We start from the raw sequence: 22,862 nt of genomic DNA on the forward strand, positions 1-22,862 counted from the left end.
TCAGTTCTGAACAACAAATTTTGTTTGGGAATTTAAGGAAGTGCGTTTTTTAAAGAATAAACTAGAAGTTTATTCTTCTATATGAATTTGTTTCTCTCAATTCAGTTTTCAATTCAGCAGACAATTACTACTAAGTACCAATTATGTGCAAGACAGGCCCTGAGGATACAAAAATAAAACCCCAAGATTTCTTGACCTCATGGGATTTCTTTTCTCCTAGGGATGTGACATGCCCACAAGTAATCAAAAAGTAATTTTAAGAGGTACAGAATGCAAATAACTAGCTTTATCAAGAAAGTCGTGCAGAAGGGTGGCATCTGAGATGTGCTTTTAAGGCAGCTAGAGATTGTATGAGATGGAAATGTATTTGAAATGTGGACCACAGACATGGTAGGTGGAGTGTTATATAAAGGGATAATCAATAGTGTAGTTTGCTCAAAACAGAGATCTTGTGAAGGGAGTAGCATGAGATAAAAATGGAAAGGTAGGTGAGAACAAAATTGTAGAGAACTTTAAATGCCAGAATGAAAATTTTGTGTTTCATCCCTAGAGACAATAAGGAGCCAATAATTTTTTTTTTTTTTTTTTTTTATTCTGGGGAGGACCTTGTTTGATCTGTGTCTTAAGAGTATCATTTTGATAGTGGTGTAGAAGATAGTTTGAAAAAGGGAAAGATTAGAGGCAAGAATATCCAGTAAGAGGCTAGTATTGCAGCAGTCCAAGAGAACAGTTATGATGTGAACTAAGTAGACAGTTTACTTTGAGAAAAGGTATTGAAAGGGAGAAATGTTGATATTCAGTTGCTTGCAGAAATTAATGTGAAGGAAGAAACCAAGGCCGAGTTTGAATTTGTTCACTTAATGACTTTGATCAAATCATTTAGCCACACAGGGCTTTAGTTGATTTAGTTTGAATATTATTTGTCAATCCTAATCTTATGTCCACTCAAGATATTTAAGATTTTTGAGTGGCTTTTGAAGTAGATATATTTATTTTGTTTCCTTGAAAAATAGCTTAACCAGTTTAAACCTTTTAAAAATGATATTTTTACATCATTCATTACCAACTCAGAAATCCTTTTTTGCTGAGGTCTTAATTCTGATGGAGCTGTTTCCAAGTAGACTAAAACTTAATTAACTCTGGAAAAAAAATCTACCTTTACTTTCATGTAAAGACTCTCCTATTAACTAGTAAATATCATCAATAACTTGTTCACCAAAAGAATAGTTAAATTCTTAAACCATAAAGTTACTAAGATTTCATGGGAACTTTAAAACTTTTCAGTTTTAATTGTAAACTCTTTGATCCTGGAATTCCAACATTTAGTTTCAAATAAGATCTTAGAGTTTTAACTTCCTCATTTTAGAAGCTATTATATTGATTCCTTTTATACAGGTAGGTTGTAAGTAACATGCGTAAGATTAAAATTAAAATTCTGTGATACTGTTTTCTGTCCTTTTTCCATTACATAATTCCACATTTTTCTATGCCATATACTTCAAAAAGTCAGATAACACTATGCTAAATTGTATGTCTTGTGTAATAGTAATATTTTGTAAATTCTCATGCATTTAGATTGTATCTATATAACTTTGTTTCAGAGAATAGTTATTTTTGATAATATGCATATTGTTTGGGTATTTGTAGATTTTTCTTTTAGACATTAGCAATAAAATTTGTCCTTCTGTTTAAAACATTCTCTAAAATGGAAAATCCAATTTTAAAGCTACTAAATGTTATATTCATTCCTAGGTGGAGTGAAGTCACCAGAAAAGTAGAATTTTGGGTTCAAATTTTGGAACAGAATGAAAATGGTGAATACTGTCCAGTGGAAGTGATTCCTGCAAAGGATGTGCAGACAGGAGGTATTTTCCAGCTACGTCAGGTAAGGGAATTGGAACCAGAAAAAGAGAAATAGTAATATTGCCTTCTTTGCCAAAATAAAAATCTCTTTCAGATTTGTTATTTAGATGAAAAATTTGGCAAAGAAAGTCAGTAAATCAATAAGCATGTATTAACCACCTGTTATGTACCAAATACTGTGCTAAGTATTAGGGAATTACCTCCCCCCCCCACCCCCCCAAAACAAAAAGGCATAAGAAAGTCCCTATCTTCAAGGAGTTTAATGTTTCATGTTAATGTTAATTTGGCTAAGACCTTTCTCTTTAGTTGATATCAGTTCTCTTTCATTATGTTTTCTATAATAGTTATAAGAACTTCTGTTTGCCACATTTTGTTGAAAAGTTATGTTATTTACTGAAAAGTTATAATGAGAAATAAAATATATTCCTTGCCTTCAGGGAGAATGCAACATAATTATCAGGAGTAAATAACTAAGAAATAGAGTATCAAGAGGGGCAAAAGATTATAATGGAAAAATAACTGGGAAAAATTAGTTTGTAGTACATTGCCATGTGGGGGAGGGAAGTTACTAGGTACTATTAAAAGCAATATGCATATAAGGTTAGGAAATAAGCTGTCACCTATGCATTAGTGAGATTTTTTATTAGAATATTTTATTGTCCTCTGGTAACCACATTGAGAAATTAGATCAAGTCTGGAGAAGTAGAGATGAAAATGGTTCAATAAATGGAAAATACATCTTAAGAAAAAAGATTAAAAGGAAGAAAAGATATAAATGGCTTGTGTGAGGAAAGATGCTGAGGGAGTTATTTTTTGTGTGCCCTCAGAAGCCTAAACAGGAGATAATGGTTTTAAGTGAAGTATAGAAAAGATATTTGAATTAGACATAAGGTAGAATTTGAGTCCTATGAGAGACCTAAGAACCTTAGAACAGTGAGAAATCTAGTTAAACTCTCTTATTTTATTAATAAATGAATTTAGGCCTGAGAAGGCTAAAGAATTAAAGATCTTCAGGAAGAGAGGCCTTAGCTGTCTGTACTAGACACATTAGATATAGATCCCTTAAAAGCAGGTTTTAGAATGAATTGTCTCTGTGCCTAAAAGTCACTTGTTGATTTTATAGTTCTTAAATAAGTGATGAAAGAACATATATCATAAGTGAGCAGAGAAAAGCAGAGAAACTTAAGGAATACTTTCAAAAGAAAGTGAGGTGTTTTTTTTTATTTTGTTTTGGGTTTTTTTTGATAATTTCATTTAGGAGAAATGGCATGAATAAAAGCAGAGAATAAAAACTCCACTGTGGGTGCAGTGGAGCAAATGGGAAAAATTGGAAATTAACAGAAGAATTAATGGAATAGGATTAGAGAGTAATTAGAGAATGCGGGTCACTTTAGAAGGTATCGAAAGCTAGGTGAAAGATCTTGGAAGAGTTGAATTTGATACAATAGAAAATAGCAAACACATTTTAGTTTTTTTATTTGGTGGGGGGTACTGAAAACTTTGTTTAAAAGAATTGTTCTAGTAACCATATAGAATTGGTTGGATCAGAAAAAAGTGGGAGGCAGTAGCTTCAGTTTGGTTATTAGAATGTTAGCCATGAGAAATACCTTTAAATTCAACTTCCTTGCTGATTGTTGTGCTTTTCTGTGTTAGACAAATTAAATAAATGTAACAATTTGCAAGGAACTTACATCCTTATGAAGGGGACAAATATATGTGTAAGTTTATACAGAATCATTTTTAAAAATACAAATATGATAAGGTATTTAACTACAAGATTCTTTAGTAGCGAGAGTACTTGGTGGGGCAGGAAGAACAAGAGAGTGGTCTTAAGTCAAAAAGAATCTAGGGGCTGCCCTGAGTCTGTGGCCCAGGAGAGGGGATCATGCATGGCAAAGGATAGGGCACAGCCTGGCCAGAAACATGATCTCAGGTAGAATGTTGTTGGTGAGTATAAGGAAACCATCTCAAGGTACAGGGAGGGAACCAGAAAGAAGTTGGGACAAGGTTATGAAGGACTTTAAAAACAGAACAGTTTAGATCTAGAAGTTTAGAGGTGGACAGTTATTTAGTAGAATTCACTTAGTAGCTAATTTGGCTTTTCCTTAAATGTTGTTTAGAGGGCTTTTAAATTGAGAATTTTTTTCTTTTTGGTAAATGCAATTTTGTCCAGTTTGGCAATTGAATTTTTAAGTTCCTTATATAGAATTATTTATTAGTGTCTAAAGTCTATCATTGTGTGTGCCATGTAGGGAGTAAAATTAACATAGCCTCACATTTTTTAGCTATAATGTTGTTTAATCTCTTGGGGTATAGGTCAGATTTTTTTGTTTGGTTAAACTTGCCCCTTTCCCTTATCTCTCTCCCCCAAAACCCCAATGATAAATCACCAAAAAACTATAAGTCTTTGAATATGAATGAAACTATGTGAGACCATTATCAAATTTTATTTTCTTAGAGAACATTTGATATAATATGCATGGATAAATATTAAATCAAGAGTCATCTGTATCCCATCTGTCCAAATCAAATCAAGTAGGATCAATCAGTGCCCAACTTGATTTTTGTGAAAAGACAAAGCCTTAGGCAACTGGAGACTGTTGGAGGGAGAGGAAGACAGCTTACTTGAAACTGTAGATTCATATGTTTTCTCATTTCCATTTTTAGGGTTCTAAAATTATAAACTAATTTTGAAGAGTATAATTTGGAATGTTTTAAAATTCTGTTTCTTGGAAAATATGCACAAATCTCACTGTATTAGCCTTGTGTACTAAAAACTTACTCCTGAAGTGAGTTTTCCTTACTGATTATTTTTGTTACACCCTCATTTTAAAATTATTTTGTTTTTATATTTTGAAATGTTTAGTGATCCCAAGCCAGCAGTCTTCTGAACTTCTACCTGTAGAGGTCTCCCCTACCAAGTCTTTTGATGATTTTAGTATCCTTGATTTTTTAAAATTGTTTCTGACATAGGGGCAGTCACGACGAATTCAGGTTGAAGTGAAGTCTGTGCAGGATTCTGGAACTTTACCACTAATGGAGGAATCCATAATGTCTGTTGGCGTAGGATGTGTAAAAATAAGACCTCTGCGATCCCCAAAGACTCATGAGATTTTCCATGTAAGTGCCATTGAGTTTTAATGTTCTCATTGGGAAAATAGTCAAAAAAATCTAGTCAAGGTCATCATTAGAACATCTTAGAAAATTTTCTTTTTGAGGATGATTCTGTCAATGTATGCTCTTATTTTCCTTAAATGTTTTTTAAGTTTGTAGCATTTTGATGAAATCAGTTTGCTAGACTATTATAGAGATTCATCGAGAATAGTGGTAGGATAAGAGTTAAAACATTTCTATAGCCAGAAACCCTAATAGTGATTAGTCTTGTCAGATCTCCTAACCCAATGCATCTACCTCCTACTGGATTATTCAAGCTAATTTCCAATAGGCACTTAATTTCCTCTAGTGGGTGAGGATATAAACCCAGCAGGAAAAAATGCCATACAGGTTCCTGGAGAAAGCCTGATAAGTACCATACCTTCTTGTTAGAAGCCCAGACATTTAATTCAGAACATCAGGAAACAAAAAATCCCTAAGGGCCTAAGAGAAAAGTAATTAATCAAACCATAAAATTTATTAACTTAATTTTAAAAAGAGATAAAATATGTGAAAAGATTGAGACTCAAATCAGTAAAAGAAAAAGTTAAGACTTCATTTTTGAGCAATACTATATAAAATAATATTTCCAAGTTTCATTTTTTTGACGACAGTGGGAATTAGATAATAGCTTACCCTTAATCAGTCACTTTTCTGCCAAAATTCCAAAAACAAATGAGAGAGCCTGTATCATAACAGACCGAGGCCCTATCATTACCTTGATAACTTGGGAATATTCTGGGAAATTCTGGGAAAGCAATTACATGGACCACAGTGTGTTTATGCAGAATCAGCCTGATCACTGCAGCCCCACTAGAACTTTTTTCCTGTTTTCAGACTCTCCAGCCTTCTTTGTCCACTTTGGGCCCAGAAGAGTTGGCTTCTTACCCTGCTTACTCTTTTCAGCTTAGTGAGTAGGAAGCATCTGAAATAAGAAGTGCTTTTAAAGATGGGTTGAACTTTAAGATATGCAGGCTTTGAAAAGTTTTATCTTTATGGTTTGTGCATACATTCACAATTTTTGGTCCTAAAATATTCTGATTTTTTTTTGCTTTTTTTTCCACTTGTAGCTTCTCTCAATTGACTGAATTTGGCCAGTGCATTTCAGTTAAAATATAGACTTGCAAAACCAACTTGACAATACATGCTTTAAGAAGGTTGAAAGTTAGTGTACTCATCTTTTTTTTTTTTTTTTTTTTATGCCTTATTGAATAACTCAGTTTTTTAATCCTCATGATCCCCTTAGGCCATAAATAATGAGGCCATCCTTTTATAGATAAAGCAAATTTAAGATTTTGATAGTTTTTGGTTTTCTTTCTTTTTTTATTTCGTTTTTCTTCAGGAGGAAGAAGATGACATGGACAGCTATCAGGTAAACTCTACCCACTATTTCTATTATCAAAATGTATTATTTTCAAATACACAATTATACAGTATTAGATTCTATGTAAAGACAAGTATGTTGTACACTTGGGACTCATTAGATTAAATAATAAGTTAATTCAAGATGCATTTGTTTTGGTATTTTTTTGCTTTTGGGACTCAGCAACTTTTTATCCTATTAAAGATGTCTTGGGTCCCAGAAAATGGGATGGAAGCGAGGAGGGAGAATAACTTTGAGCTTTTAAATTGTTTCAGATTAAATTTTTTTTTTCAATTCAAAAACATTTTCCCTCTTTCCTTCTTTGTGCTCCTCCCTTCTTACAACCCAAAGAGGAAAAAACCTTGTAACTGATACTTACATATGCTTAGTCAAGCAAAAAAACATATTGGCCATAGCCAAAAATATGTATCCCATTAAGCTTATTTATTCCACCACCTCTCTACCAGGATATATGCTTCACTAGTTCTCTGGAATTATAATTGATCATTGAGAGCAGGTGGCACTTAAAACTATCTTATTCATACTCAAAAAATGACTCCAAAAGTAAACTCAGTTTAATCCTTTTAATGTAATGGGGAAGATCAAAAATTATATTTCTTAAACCTCCTTGATGTTTAATAGCCAGGGAGGGCTAGACAGGTCTTTCACTGCTAGAGGTTCTTGTACTGTTAGACAGGGAAGTTTTGTCCTTTTGCCCTCAAATTTTCTCAAAATTCTCTCAAAATTTCATTACATAGTTCTTCCCACTTTGCCAAAATCATAAGTTTCCTAGCAAATCCCCTCTTATCAGGAAGGAATTTTATTTCCCTCTCTCTTCCCTGCTTGAGCTTTGGGTCAGCTCTTTTCTGCTGTTAGTTAGTTAATTTCAACTAGGGCTAGAACCCAAGTCAACCAATCATCATCTCCCTCTGTTCCGAGACTCCAGGGTACCAAGTGCATCAGGAAATATAAAATATGCATTATTTTTTCAAACAGCCTAAGAATTAGAGTGTTTTGCACATAATAAGTGTCCTCTGTTGAATAACTGAGTAAATTTTTTTACCAATCTTAGAAATAATCAAATTGTAATAGAAATAATCAAATTTGTAAGTCACTGACATATGGAACTTCTCTAACTTGCTGAAATCAGTTCACTAATGAAATGGCATGGATGAAAGAGGTTTTGGTTTTCTTCTTTAAACACTATTAAAACTTTATTAAGTACCTAATATATGCTACACACTGTGCTAAGTATGGGGATGCAAAGAAAAGTGAAAACAGTGCCTGCTCTGCAGGAGCTCACAATTTTAATAGGTGGAGACAATATCCAAACACCTAAATGCAGATTAAATAATCTCAAAGGGAGAGTACGTGGAGAATGATTTATTCTATTTAGTGTCCTGTAAACTATTATGGTATGACTGAGCACGTGCTCTGGTTAATCAAGTGTTTGTTTCACAATAGTTACTGTCCATGTATTACTAAAATTACAATATGATAAAATGTATTTTAAATTCAGATTAAGTATATTTTAATATTTCATAATTGAGAAGGCATTTTTCAGGTGCTTGTTGACTTTTAATGTGATTGTTTTGAATTTACTGTAGTTGTCTTAACAAAGTATAAATGTGCTTTATTATTTGAGATTTCCATGGTCAAGAAAATTTGATATAAATCAGCATGTATTATATTATTTTTATCCTTTCTTCTATCTTCATATTTCTAATACTATTGCTCTGAGCAAACTTACTAAAAATTTATATTATCTTGTACAAATTATATTTTAGTGTGCTAATTACTATGAGTTTCTCTGACATGAAAATTACTTATCACAAATTTTATAAATCACTGTTATAAATTTGATTATTTCTAAGATTAGAAAATTTTCTATCCAGTTATATGTACCTATAAGGGAAGGAAACTAATGAGTTCTTTAGATGAATATAATTCTTTATCTCTCCACAGAGATTATAATGCTGAAAAAGTGTAATCTTGCCTGAAATGGAGCAATTATTTAGTACTAAAAAAAATTTGCCTAACTTAAAAAAAAAAAAGAGAGAGAGAGAGATTGGCATCTTTTACCCTCAAGATTTGTCAAGATGTAGTTTTAGTTTTGTCTTTAAGGTAGTAAGTTATTTTGGGGAGGCTATTTTTTTCATTCACTTCAAATAGTGATGTTATGTATATAGAACAAAGTGGCTAAAACTAGTGAGATATTCCTAGAATGGAAGTTCCTAGAATTCTTAGAGATATTCATTGTGGCCAAATTCAGCCTCCTGTCCAGGACAATCATTTTTTCTGCAACATGCCTGAAAAATAAGCATCTGATTTCTGCTTCAGTCTTAATCACACTTTTCACAGCCTAAGAAAGTACAGCATTGTGTGGTTTGGGCTAGTGAAGTGATTTGATAAAAGACATTAAGGACAAAAGATATTAGAAGATTTTGGAGATTCTAAAAAGCTTGAAGCCCTATCTTTTGAGTTGTTAGACAATAAACCTTGGTCCCAAAGGATACTCCATGGGAACAAATTTTGGCATCTCTTTTAAAACTTTTTAGATGTTTTGGTATGACTAAGGCTAGAAAAATATGTGGACTGGAATCAGAGCCGGTGATGTGGTAGAGTAGAAAAAACTTAAAGTACTCCAAATCGGTAAATGAGGGTTATGGTATCTCTGACCAAAATTCTCTGGGTTTCTCCAGACTTCTCCAGCTACTGAAGTCCTTGTCTGAAAATGAAGCACTGGAATGAGCTGCTGCCTTCTAGCTCTAACGTTCTATGAGTCATGGGTGGGGATAAAGACTAGAGCATTATACAAGAGATCAGGTTTTCAGTCCCTTCTGCCTCAGGGAAAATAAACTAGCTTCTGCTAGAAAACTTTGCCTAGAATCATGTTCATTCTGATTTATCTTGTCTTTTCAGGACAGGGATTTGGAGAGACTACGTCGAAAATGGTTGAACACATTAACCAAACGTCAAGAATACTTGGATCAACAATTACAAAAGCTTGTCAGTAAGCCTGGTAAGAAAAGCACATTTAGGGATATTTTCCTCATGGATGGTATTATTCCCCCTTGTAACTCTTCGTATGAAGACTCAGATAAATGAAAGAACTTGGAACAAATAGGGCTATCCTTGTTTTATTTGTACCATATCCTTTTACTGATAGCCACTCAGTGTGCAATCAGTTGCCTGTTTTTCCAAATAAAATGATAAATGTTTAAAGTTTAAATAAAGTTTTCACCTTTCTTGTTAGGAATATATACCCATTCAAAAGTAGATTTTCCCCCCGAAGCAACTCCAGAAAAGTATCATAATTACTGTCCTCTGTGTCAGAGAGACATCTGTCTTGTACAACTTTTCCAACTTGGAAACCTTCCATGAGCTGAAGAAGTCCTCTCTGAGAGGGCATATTTGAGCTTCTCATATCTGTCCTGGCTGGCTTCCTTGTAAAGGAGAAGGTGGTTTGTGCCTCAAGGAAAGGCCTGTGAGATTGGCGTTTTTGACATTCTCTCCTGATGCTCCAGATAAAACAGAAGATGATGCTGACAGGGAAGCTCAGCTTCTAGAAATGAGGTTGACTTTAACTGAGGAAAGGAATGCTGTCATGGTCCCATCTGCTGGCAGTGGTATCCCTGGGGCTCCAGCGGAATGGTAAGAACCGAATAGTGTGCCCCTCAAAACCCTGAATGTTATAAAATATTTTCTCATGATTCCTGCCTTTGGGATTTCTGCCACTGCTTTCTCAAAGTGTCAAAGTCAAAGCAAGTATGGACTGGAAAAGTTGTTTAAATTCGGGGACTGGGACTGTCATAGGTTGAATAACTATAACCTAAAAATGTTTTTATTAAATAATTCTGTTATTGACCAGAGTAATTAAGACCTTCTGAGAATGTGAATCAATATTTAGTACCACTCCACTTAGCTTTAAAAAATTAGTTAATATGTTAATTACTGGGTTCATTCACTTAAAAGCTTGCTTGGTTGTAATAAAATTATGTCTCTAGGAGCTTTTAGTTTGGGGAAAGCTTAAACTGTTGAGTCAGCAGATATTCTGTGTCCTTTTAGAAATGGTAAAAACAGTTAAATTAAACCATATGAAAATCTCTCTGAATTTGTATAAAAGAATGAGTAAAGGAAAGGGCTCTTATTATAAGAAGACACATGTTTCTTATAAGAGCAGGTTCTCTCAGAGGATATGAAAATTACATAGCCATGAGCTGGTGAAAAGGAAGAAGCAGTTCCCCTGAGGTCCTTGCGGTATCAGTAATGGTAAATTATAGTAAAAACCAATACTCAAGGTTACCTCTGACCTGACCTGCAATAGCACTGGATAGTTTCTAGGTTTATGTCCTAACGGACATGCTGCTCATTAAATCAACTTCATTTTAAATAACATCTTCTCTTACACCATAGGACCCCAGTGCTTGGCATGGAAACTCATATTCCTGTTATCTTTCTTGACTTGAGTGGTAAGTTTGGTGTTTTTGAGGGTTTGTTTTTCATTGGGTAATGAGGTGTTTAAGTAGATGATGACTAACAATAGCTTTAAGATTTGTAAAAACGCTTTACATTTGTTATCTCATTTGACCTTATGAATTCTAAGTGGATCTTATTATTATGATGGAATATTATTATCATTTTGCAGATGATGAAACTGAGGTTCATAGAAATTATAAATTGTCCATGGTAGCATTCAACCCAAGGACTCTCCTGACTGTTTACACTACAGATGTTGCATTTATTGGTTAACTTACAAAATATAAAATTATATAAAATAGTAATCATTAAGGTAGAAGCAGTCAAAGGCACAGCAAGTGTCCTTATGCTCAAGAAAAGGTTTTTTTTCCCCCCTAAACAATATTATGCTTGTTAGTATAGAAAAAATCTTCTGTTGGTTCCCCTGTGCCCTCTTCTCGCATTTCCATCTGCTACAACTCCCAGTAATGTGTATCTTGCTCCCTTGTCAGCTGATAGTGTGATGTGGGTTATGCTCTCAGGATCTTTTCCTGTTTAACACTTTAGAATAGATATTTGAAAAAGAGTTTCTGTATTTGTCTTCTCACTTCAAAAGGGCTACTAACCATCTGCATTTACATAACACTTTTCCTTTTCACACTGCTCTGTGAGCATTAACTAATTAGTCTTCACATTGTTCTTGTGAGTTATACTGTTTACCAAGAACTATAATTTCTGGTTTGAAATGTGCTGATTTTAACTCAAAGTAAAAATGGATTTTTCACAAAAATATTTCTACAAAATAAAAAGGTGGAATGGAATTTTTGAAAAGTTGAAAATTATTTTTAAGATCAGCTGTTAAAGGTGAACTAAACCTATCCCTCCAAAAAGTACATTTTGAAAGGAAGTTTTATGGTGTTCTTAGTTATGTAGATCTAAGCAATTTGATTATACTTAGTAATTTTTTTCCCCAAAGAGCTCTATGATAATCAGTATAACAAAGCATTTTTTAAAGCACCATATACCACCCCTAAATTAGAAGGGGAGAAGAGCATTTTGTAGAATCTACCTTCATTTCGGCTTAATTTGAGGAAGATTTGCACCAGGACAATTTAGTACCCTCTTAGGTTTCTAAGGATGAATTTGGCTTGATTCTTAGATTAGGTAATTCCTCATAAGGAAGGAGGGGAAGTGGTAACTTCCTCCAAAAGAGGAAAATAAAATAGGGATGACCATGGATCAATAAAACTCAGTTTAGTACAGAAATCTTCTGATATGATCAGAGCTATTTCATCTTTCTCTGGGAACCATAAATTGTTGTATTTCCATAAGCCCAGAAAGACAGTTCAAGGTGAATAGAGGCTATAGAAAATCTACTCTATTTAGAGTAGTCTAAAACTTTCCTCTGATTCTAGAGATCCAGGCTATGTGCTTTATTGGTATTAGGGGAACTGTTTTCCCAAACTTATTTGACCAGTTGTCTATTATGCAAGACCAGACTATCAGATGAGGTCCCACTCTCCTCCCATCCCAGTTCCTTCTGTATATTTCCTCAAATTCAGAATTCAAGTGCAACAGTTAAGGGCACTGACCTTGGGCTTCTGGTGCTTGTAAGGGTCTCAGTTGCCTGCTTAATCTTTGAAAAGGGAGTATTTCCTGAAGGCAGGAGAATGGACCAGATGATCTTTTGAGGGCCTTTTTCCATATCTGAGATGCAGGATTTTAGAGAAGAGATTGAAAGAAAATTAAAGTAGAAAACTATAGATTAATTTCATTGATTTTTTTTTTTTTTTTTTTTAGCTGAAACAAGTGTTACCCTTTTGACTGATTTCTTTATTTAATAGTGATTCTTTGTTTTAGCTGATGATTTTAGCTCACAGGATAATCTTGATGACCCAGAACCTGCAGGATGGGATGCTACTCTCACTGGTGAAGAAGAGGAAGAGTTTTTTGAACTACAGATTGTAAAACATCATGAAGGAGAGGTAAAAAAAAAAAAAAAAGTCACAATAAGGTCAAATAAGTAGTAGTTTCATTTCATTAACCTTTCTATAAGGCTCCTAAGGGAAACTGCTAGATGAACATATGCCAGTGCTCTCAGAATATATGGTTGAAAGCTCCTTTTTAGAAGTTGTAGGAAGAATAGAGCTTGACCATCAAATTAAATTTAGTCAACTCTTGATTTTCTGCACCAGTGAAGGGGGAGTGGAATGAATGTCAGTAATTGAAATCAGCAAATGATCTACTCAACTTGGTCAGGACATGGCCCTGCTCCCGTGAGAATTAGGAGAGTCCACTGTTCGCCTGTAGAAAACTGATGTAAGTGGGAGACAAGGTCCCTGACCTAGGAAACATGAAGCTCTTTGCTTCCCAGGCTGAGTGGTCATACTTGCTCTCAGAGATAGGGATTCTGTGTATAACTTATTAAACTAATTGGAAGGAAATCCTGTCCTAGGAAGCACTCCACTATTAAGGCAGGATTTCTTATTTCCCCACTCCTGTGCTGCTTAGCTTGGTTAGACCTTCAGCCCAGTAACTGTGGTGCCTTGGCAGGGGTGGTCCTTCACCAAGCTCTCTGGCAGGATCCCCCAGCTGCTGCCTTAGGCCCAAGTAAATGGCCCTGATTTATTGTCCCCAGTCATAATTGTCATGGAAAAACTTAAAATTGGGTACAATTTAGAAATATGATTCTTGTAACTCCTTCAACAAGGTAAGTGTAAACATTACTGGCCCCATTTCACAGATAATGAGGCTGAGGCTCGGATAGATTTAAGAGATTTATCCACAGGGACAATAATTCAGTGTCAGAGTTGGAATTCATATCAAGGTCTTTCTGACACCAAGTCTAGTACTCTATACTTTGTTTGCCATAGTGCTATCTCCCTTCTCATACCAAAATAGCTTGCTTTCCTGGCTCCTCTTCTTGTTGTTTTTTTTTCCTGTTCTTATTTATGGCAGAATAATTCAGCCCCTGAGAGTAAGGTGCTCCTTCACACTAGAACTGTGGGCTACTTAATCTAATTTATCACAAGTGATTGGCCACTGCTTTCAGTTGTAATTTTTGCCAATAGTTCAGATCAATTTTTTTGTTTTTTGGTTATAGTCTTCTCACTCTTCCCTTCTTTTTTTCCTGGTATTTATTAATCTTCACTACTCAAAATGAAAAGTCTTATGTCCTGAGCCTAAAATAAATGAAAGAAATAAGGCTGTAGATAAGAATTTAGTAAAAGTAAAAATGGCCCTAGCTTTTTACTTTTTCACATCACTGATGTTTGCTATTGTTAAATGAATACTCATATTAGTTAAGTTAAATTGGGAAAAGTGGTGAATTTTTGTGCTGGTTTGTTTGAGTCTATTTAAAAGTCTAATTCACCATAAGTAGGCATTTTCAGTAGCTAGTTTAATTTATCTTAAACTTCTACCCATAGATTCTCTTAGCATCTCCTGCATCAGAATCTCTTGGCCAACGTACAATGTAAATAATCCATCTAGAATTCTGTTGATTTTTAATCTGACCCTAGAGGGGTACGTTTATTTTCCTTTTCCAATCTTAAGTTACAGCTAGCCAACTCCTACCAACCTACCGAGTCATCCCCTTTCTTCCCCTCTCACCCTCTACACTGTTTTATGGAGGAGAAAGGGAAGGAGGAGAAAGAGAGACAGAGAGGAACAGAGAGAGAGACACACACAGACACAGGGAAAGAGAGGAACACAGAAAGAGCGACAGACAGACAGAGAGAGAGATTAATTTAAGAAAAAGGTTAATGTTGGGCAGGGACATGTGCTTACATGTTACAAGATGGAGTTCCCTTAGACATTTCATGTGTATTTTTTCATTCAGAAGAGGAAAAACATTGTTCTCTCTTTGTTCTCTCTAGGCAAGAGCAGAAGCCTCCTGGGACTCTGCTGTACATAACTGTCCACAGCTTAGCAAAGGAGCCACAGCAGATGAAAGAGTGTTTCTTATTGTGAGGGTGACTGTCCAGCTCAGCCATCCTGCTGAAATGCAGCTGGTGCTCCGCAAACGCATTTGTGTCAGTGTTCATGGCCGCCAGGTGAGTCTAACTCCAGGTGGAGATGTGATTTGAATCAAAAGAACAGTTCCAGGATGGACCCACACAACACATTCCCCAGCTCCCTCTCCAGAGAGGGCTAGTGATGCCGTGAGCTGCCAGCAGCCATTCTTCTCTCTGTCCCACCACCACGTTTTCCTCCCTTTCTGCTAAACCCTCACAGGTTTACTCTCACTCTGGTCTTATTGGCCAACTCATAGAAGAGGTGAGTCTCTTTTCTGGTGCCCTAGACTTCTGTGAGAGGAAAGCCAGGGATCTTTATTTTGCCCAGGGCATCCCAAGCCAAATGGCTCTCTAAAGGGTGACTGATTTCTCCTCTGTTATTATGCTTCCTCCTTTCCCATTATTATCTCTGCTGGGGGAAAAAGAAGGAAAAATTTGTTTAAACATTTACAACTCGTCATGTGCCTGGCCTGCCAGAGGGCTGCATTTTCAAGATTAGTATGGGAGCTTTTATACCCTGCTTCACTTTTTTCTTAGGTTTTTCAGGGAACAAAAGGAAACTAAACCCCTGACAGATTAAAAATAATAATAATAATTTATTTAAAAGAGCAGTGTCACTGTTGACAGACCACCAGATGTAATCTCCACCCCTAAAAATTAATCTTTAGTTCTAAATGTCACACTGATATTAATCTTTGAAATGAAAACTGGCTGTAATGCTATTAAAATTACCGCTCTTTAGCTTGGCAATACAGCATCAATAAAATCCAGGTCATAGGGTCAGTTGTAGCTATATATATGTTTCCACCCATTCACCTGCTCTGTCTCTCCTTATTAATTTGGGAGGGATTGCTTTAAAAAGATCCAGTTTCTGTTTCAGTTCTAGAGATCCAAAGTGCCAGGGACTGGTATCTTGGCCCATCTGCTCCCCAGGTCAGTACGTTACCAGAAACTGTTTGTGAAATAGATTGTTGTGGAGCAACCAAGCTGTCATTCCTTTTGGGTAGAAGGACTAAGTAGGAATTCCTATGTTTTCCTCCTGTTCTTTTTATTCAGAGCTGCTTTGAGCATCCTTTTTCCCATTTCTGGAAATATAATGAATGTTAATTTTGAATAAGACGAGCCTTTCTTTGTGATGCTGGTACAAATAGGCCTCTTGCATTCCATTTAAGTAAAGAATGGAAGAAATTACAATGGCAGTAGCTTTTTAATAGAATGTAAAACGCAATAGCTGTTTGTGGGTTTTGTGATGGTGACTTAACTACTACTGATCCTGTTCAAGAGAGTGAAGCCTTGAAATAGTATCTTTATATGTAGAAAAACTGATTTGTTTAAAAAAATGTAATTAACTGAGGAAGGAAAAATGCTTTGGTCAGTAGGTTTATATCCTGGTATATTATTAAGCTTGACAGTTTCATGCTTCTCTTAGAAATGTTACTCCTGTGGAGTCATTTTATACCTGTTTTTTCCTTCATTTTCTTCCCCCAAATCGCCAAGTCATCAATGTTAGTTAAAAATGCTTTCATTTCAATCTTTATCTCTATTTTTATCTTATTTTTAGACTTATTTATTTTAACTATATTCTACACTCATCCCTGACCTCTTAAAGGATGTATGCTACTAGCAGTATTTTCAAATGAGTCATCTATGCATTAATTCAACAGTTCAATTCTTAACTGTGCAAAGAGCACAGTCAGCATAAACAATGGCCATGTACTCATAAATCATTTTTCATACTGATCCTACTTTGGTCAAGAATTTAATGACCGGTCTTGTCAATATTCATGGCACAAGATGTCCATTGTGCTGGAGGGAAAAACCGAGAAGGAAAGTGTAAGATTAGAAGCTCTTACTAGAATCTTGCTTAGGAAGTTGTTTTCCTGCAGTAGTATTCTTTATCTTGTCAGCCAATTAGTTACTCTCATATGGGGATGCCTAGGACAGGGTCTCAGCTTTTGTTCATACAATCTCTATTAGACAAGATAGCTCCAAAATAAAATAGAAGAAATGATAAAATGGACCATTCTGGGGAAATAAAGTAACCTAATGATGTATAATTAATATGCTTTCCATCCTTTACATTGTATGATTAAGAACTATAACTACAATTTGGTCAGGTAGGAAAAACCTGTACCTCCCATTTTATTTCCCATTAGGGTTTTGCTCAGAGTCTGCTAAAAAAGATGTCTCATCGAAGTTCCATTCCTGGTTGTGGAGTCACCTTTGAAATTGTCTCCAATATCCCAGAGGTGAGCAATCATATAAAGTATAAATTTACCAGATGCTTAAAGGAAATCATAATAAGTAGTAATAAAATCATAAAATCAAAAGGTCAAGTATGTGTGAAAAAAATCTAAGAGAAATCGGTTAACAAAATCATTAATTACTTACTTTGTGTCAAGCATATAGTAAATAATTCTTATCCTAAGTGCTGAGGGGGAAAAAGTGGGGGGAAAAAATCTGCTTTCAAGCAGCTTCCATCCTAATGGGAAAAACAATGTATATATAATTAAGGACATACAAGACACACCCAGCATTGTTGTGAAGGTAATATTACAGAGAAAAGCATTAATATTTGGGGGGGAGTAGATGGGGAAGAGAACAGGAAGAAGATCCTGGAGAAAGTGACATTTAACCTGAGTCTGAAAGGAAGCCAGAGGTTCCAAGAGATGAGGAAGAAAAAACAAAAGCATTTAAAAAGGGAGGACAGTTAGTTTTGGAATGGAGTATCATAGGTTCAAGGAAGAACAAGTGGACCAGGATGGCTGGATTATAGAGTCCATGGAGGAGAATTGAGAGTAAGAAGACTAAAATGTGTCTTGTTGTGATGAAGTTTTAAAATGCCAAACAAATGTACTTAAATTTCATTATAGAAACTCTTGCTGTTTATTGAGCTGCTAGGTGATAGAGCAATGTTATTGCAACCAGAAAGACCCATCTTCAAATCTGATCTCACACACTTATTAATTGTGTGACCTGGGAAAGACATTTAACCTTGCTACTTTTTAAAATATTTTATTTACACTTTAACATTTAACATGTATATAAGACTACCTGCCATTTAGGGGAAGGGGGTGGAAGGAGATAAGGGAAAAGTTGGAACAGAAGTGAATGCAAGGGACAATGTTGTAAAAAAATTACCCATGCATATGTTCTGTCAATAAAAAGCTATAATTTAAAAAAAAATTTTTAAAAACAGAAAAGGAAAACAAAATAAAACAAAATAGAACATTATCATGTGTCCAGCAGAACATCAGGGAGGACTCAAAATATATAACAGTAAAAATAAAACAGTAAAAAGAAAGGATATATAATAGTAGAAGAAATTATATTCATAAGTGGCCATCTTTTCTTTACTTCCTTGTAGGTTGTTTTTTTTTTTCTCTGCTGTACACTTTTTTTTTTACTTTATTCTTTTTTTCCCTCTTTCATTCCACTGCCTCCTTCCCCTACTTCTCCTGAGCAGGCTATAGTTAAGCAAGGATATTTTTATGTATACATATATGGACACACACACACACACACACACACACACACACACACACACACCCCTTTCTTATCCCTGCTAACTTTTTGCTTAAATTCTTCTCCTTAATTTGCCTTGCTATTACTTAACCTTTTTTTTACCCATGATTCTCTCTTTTTTTCTTTCCCCACCCTTTGCTTCTCCCACTGCCCATCCTTTCCCCCTTATTTCTTTACAGGTTTTAGAGGATGCTTACCCTTCATAATATATATGTAATGCTGCCTATTTAACCCATTCCTGATGTGAGTAGGTTTTTAGAACTATGTATTCTTCTCTCCTATCTAATGCCTCTATCTATTTATCCTCTGCACTTCATCTGTATAAATCTTTCTTTTGAGCTGTTCTGTTGCTGATGTCAGTCTTAAATAGATGGTATACAATCCGTGTAAAAACATAAATAATTTGTTCATGTTAAGCTTCTTGACATTGATCTTTGATATTGGCTCTTATTTGTTGAATATGATAATTTTTGGCCACAGGCTTAGTTCTTTTGATTGTAACATATGATTCTAGCACTTGCAGTCTTATATTGTGGCTGCTGCTGAGTCCTGTACAATTCTCATTGTAGCTCCAGTGTATTTGAATTGTTTCCAATTCAATAATATTCATATGTATTTTCCATAAAAGATCTCTTTGAGATGGTGATCAGTAGATTTTTTTTTTTTTAATATTTCTACTTTCCCCTCATGTTCTATCACTTCAGGACAATTTTCTTGGATTATTTCCTGCATTATTTTGTCAAGGTTCTGTTTTTGATTACAGCTTTCAGGTAGTCCAGTTATTTTTATATTTTCTTTTCTTGATCAGATCTGTAGAGCTTTTTTTTTTTTTCTTATATTTCACATTCTGTTATATATATTTTTTTCATTCTTTATGTTCTGTTTTGTTATTTCTTGGTCTCTTCGCTGACTTCCCCTTTCCTAATTCTTTGAGATTCTGTATCTCCTTTTCTAGTTGGTTAACTTTTTTTTTTCATAATCTTCTTGTTTTTCTTGAGTAGTTTTTAGTTTTCCTTTCATTTGATTTTTACATTCCTTTATTCAGTTCTTATATAAATTCTCTCTGGGCAGGGAACCCTAACATTACGCTTTGGGGTAGAAGAACCTATTTTTAACTTCAGTGTCTTCCTCTGAAGATGAACCCCAGTGTTCCCAATTCCCATAGTAAGTTTCTATGACTGAGTTCTTCTTTGCTAGTCCATTTTTTAAAAAATGAGAACTATCAGTGTAATCTAATCATGGAGTGAGGGGATGGTGCCTCAAGCCTCCCTTCAGCTCTTCCCTCTGACCTGGAATCCCAAACCTAAAACTCTCCCCTCCCACAGTGTTATTTTAGATATATTTAGTTTGGAAGATTTTTGAGACAATTAGTTTGAGAATTAAGTATGCAGTTATTGATATAATCTTACATCTCAAAACTAAGACTTGGGCTAGATATAGATTTGGGAATCATCAGTCTCGTGAATATAATCTCATGATCTCATGAGAGCTGATGAGATGCCCCAGTGAGATAATATAGATAGAGCAGTGAGTCTCAAAACTTTTTAGTCTCAGGGCTTCTTTATAAGCCTTCAAAAATTATGGAACATTTCTCAAAGAGCTTTTGTTTATGCAGATTATATCTACTGATGTTAGCAGTTAAAGCATCTTAATATTATGAAAATTTTTTGACCTTACAGACCCCCTAAATGGATCTCAGGGATATGAGATCATACTTTGAGAATCATTGATATAAAGAAAAAAGAGCTCAGAAAAAGACTTGGGGAGGAAAAAAAAAAGTTCTGTTTCTTGTTGGTGTTTGTTGAAATTAAATATTTCTTTTGGAAAAACTAAATTCTCACCATTTCATGAAGAAGAATATAGATTTAGTTAACAGCATTTCTCAGCAAAGAATTATATCTTTTGTTTGTTATCAAGAACTATATAACTTATGATTTCAAGAATCCTAATGTCATTTGCAAGAAATGTGTTTAATATTGATTAAAGTTGTTTTAATATTTGAGCAATTTTTATTTATTTTCTTCATGATCATCTTCTGGAAATGTAACATTAAATCTTTTTTATACTGCTTAGGTTGTATAATTACATGATCTTCCATGGTTCATAATAGCTTTCTGTGTAATAGAATTGTGATATTTGGCTCTTTTCTAGAAAATCTCTTTGTTAAGATTCCTATCTAGTCAAAATTAACTATTTAGCCCTATTCATTGTTATGTAGTCAGCCCTTTCAAACTGAGGCCCTCCCCTTTACTTTCCACATTGGCCCTTTTAGAAAATATTCTTGGGTTGTTGTCAGTTTACTTGATTATTTATGAATTAAGAAACAACAACTTATCTTTATGCCTATATACTGATGTTTTGAGTCACAGTCACACAAAAAGGTCTTCTTAAGACAGATTGTAAATGATGTAGAGTTCACTAATGAAACTTTTACTGATGTTATGCCATGTTTCATTTTTTTCCTTCACTTGAAGCTTTCCTGTTTTTTTTATTTTTATTTAAAAGTGTTTTTATTCTTCACATAACATGGTTTTCAAAGGAAAGAATTGCGTGGGAAATTGCTTAAGGATAAATGGCATAGCTCTAACTGGCAAACTATGAATATTCAGCTTGTTACAAAATATGAATAACCAAACCCCAGTTGGCAAACAATAATATTTCTCCATTACAAAATAGTGCAGATGAAAAAAGAGAGAAAAGTCTGAAGAAATTATATTCTGATTTTAATTTAGTATGCTTATTTGTAAAATTGAAATGAAAAACCAAGTGAGAAAATAAATTTCATTACACCATGAAAGAACTATGGAAAAAAAGTTAAGATCTATATTGCAGAAATTCATAAAAACAAAATTTAGCACAATCAGCATAAAGAGGCTTTTTTTATATTTGAGAAGGATAGTATTTTATAATACACAAGTCATCATGTTAACATTACAGAACCAAAAATGAAGCATTCTCTATTCTCAAGGATCATTTTCATTCTTTTGGGAAAGTTGTTCAACATTGCTCAAAAAGTTTATGATTACATTATCATTGTTTACCGAATTTACTCAAACAAGCTAGTACTTAAATAGAGGTACTTCCCAATTTATCAGCAGCAGCCTGGGGAAATGTCTCTTGTATATGTGTAGCCAGCTGACATCTAAAGGAAAGGAAAGTTTTAACATGAAAACTTGGTGAGAAATGTTTTCTCTACTGCTCTCTGAAACTGATGGGAGAAGATGCATTCCAGAGCACACCTTGCTTGCTTCAGTCTCCCAAGGCCTGGGGTTTGGGTGAATATTGAATCTGAGTCTGCTTTGTTCCAGGCTCTACTTTTCTGACTCTTTCCTGTCTAGCTTCCTTAATCACACTTCTCTTGTCTCCTCAGCTTCCTCAATCCTCAGCATCTTTCCTTGCTCCTTTAGCCTTTGTGATGAAGAGCTAGATTCCACAAGATTTTTGCTGGTTGTGAATTATCATTTACAATTGCTGATGGTTACTGAGCTGAATGCCATAAATCTACATAACTTGTAGTATGTGATACTATACAATGACAGGAATTAATAGAATAATATTGTTGAAAATATATAGCATTTCATTGAAGTTTTCACATGTATGTGTGTGTATATGTGTGTGTGTGTGTGTGTGTGTGTGTGTGTGTGTATATATATATATATCATCTATATGTAGACAGTATAAAATATATAGCATTTCGATGACAAAATATAAATAAATTTTTGAGGCTATCTTGGGAACTTAAATACCAGTTATATAAATTCTTTCCTATGAAAATATATTTCAAATTACAGATAACTTAGAAGTGAGCTTCTTTGAAGATAATTCCACTTAATATTAAGACTGTGTATGTGCTTATATCCCTCTTATTGTGTAAGCTAAGAAGTTTTAAAAATAGTTTCTCCATTGGAGTTATTCATTTTAATAGAAAAAATTTTTCCATTTTCCAGGATGCTCAGGGAGCAGAGGAACGAGAAGCATTAGCAAGAATGGCAGCTAATGTTGAAAATCCAGCCTCAGCAGATTCAGAGGCCTATATTGAAAAATATTTGCGAAGTGTTTTGGCTGTTGAAAACCTCCTTACTTTGGATCGTCTTCGTCAGGTCTGATGATGGAATAACCTAACTCAATACTTCTTGCTGGCTTGTTTTTGTTTTTTTTTTTTAAACTGCCTATGGGTCATGATTTTAATTACAATTGTTTAGCTGAATTAAATAACATTCACTTCAACTTGTCATCCACTAAATCTCCTGGAATATAGATTAAATTGGGAAAATTGCTTCTTAGAGGATTGGGTAGGAAAGGAGGATTTCATTTATTCTTGTTAGAAAAGTGTTTTCAAATCTCTTTGAAAGGCAGTACTATTGCTGACCATGTCCAAAATTTTTTAACAGGGTGCTTATCTTGACTAAACAGAAATATTCATTGCATAGTTAAGGTCCCTCAACTAAGTTGATTTTTTAAAATGTTTAATGAGAGTGGAATCA

The 22,862-nt window shown here is 34.5% G+C and overlaps 1 protein-coding gene across 2 annotated transcripts in view; it reads left to right on the top strand.

The window, feature by feature from the left end:
- KIF13B (kinesin family member 13B) overlaps positions 1 to 22,862 on the top strand; it is a 243,715-nt gene that overhangs the window by 164,984 nt on the left and 55,869 nt on the right. For both annotated transcript variants that reach the window (XM_023494793.2, XM_031950913.1), the window contains 10 exons: positions 1,753 to 1,885; positions 4,837 to 4,983; positions 6,359 to 6,388; positions 9,302 to 9,401; positions 9,907 to 10,033; positions 10,796 to 10,851; positions 12,698 to 12,822; positions 14,716 to 14,892; positions 17,010 to 17,102; positions 22,326 to 22,478. In XM_023494793.2, the coding sequence (XP_023350561.1) occupies positions 1,753 to 1,885; positions 4,837 to 4,983; positions 6,359 to 6,388; positions 9,302 to 9,401; positions 9,907 to 10,033; positions 10,796 to 10,851; positions 12,698 to 12,822; positions 14,716 to 14,892; positions 17,010 to 17,102; positions 22,326 to 22,478 (1,141 nt within the window). The remainder of the gene's footprint in view (positions 1 to 1,752; positions 1,886 to 4,836; positions 4,984 to 6,358; positions 6,389 to 9,301; positions 9,402 to 9,906; positions 10,034 to 10,795; positions 10,852 to 12,697; positions 12,823 to 14,715; positions 14,893 to 17,009; positions 17,103 to 22,325; positions 22,479 to 22,862) is intronic.

This window comes from Sarcophilus harrisii, chromosome 2 (genome assembly GCF_902635505.1).
Source record: "Sarcophilus harrisii chromosome 2, mSarHar1.11, whole genome shotgun sequence".
NCBI classification, from domain to species: domain Eukaryota; kingdom Metazoa; phylum Chordata; class Mammalia; order Dasyuromorphia; family Dasyuridae; genus Sarcophilus; species Sarcophilus harrisii.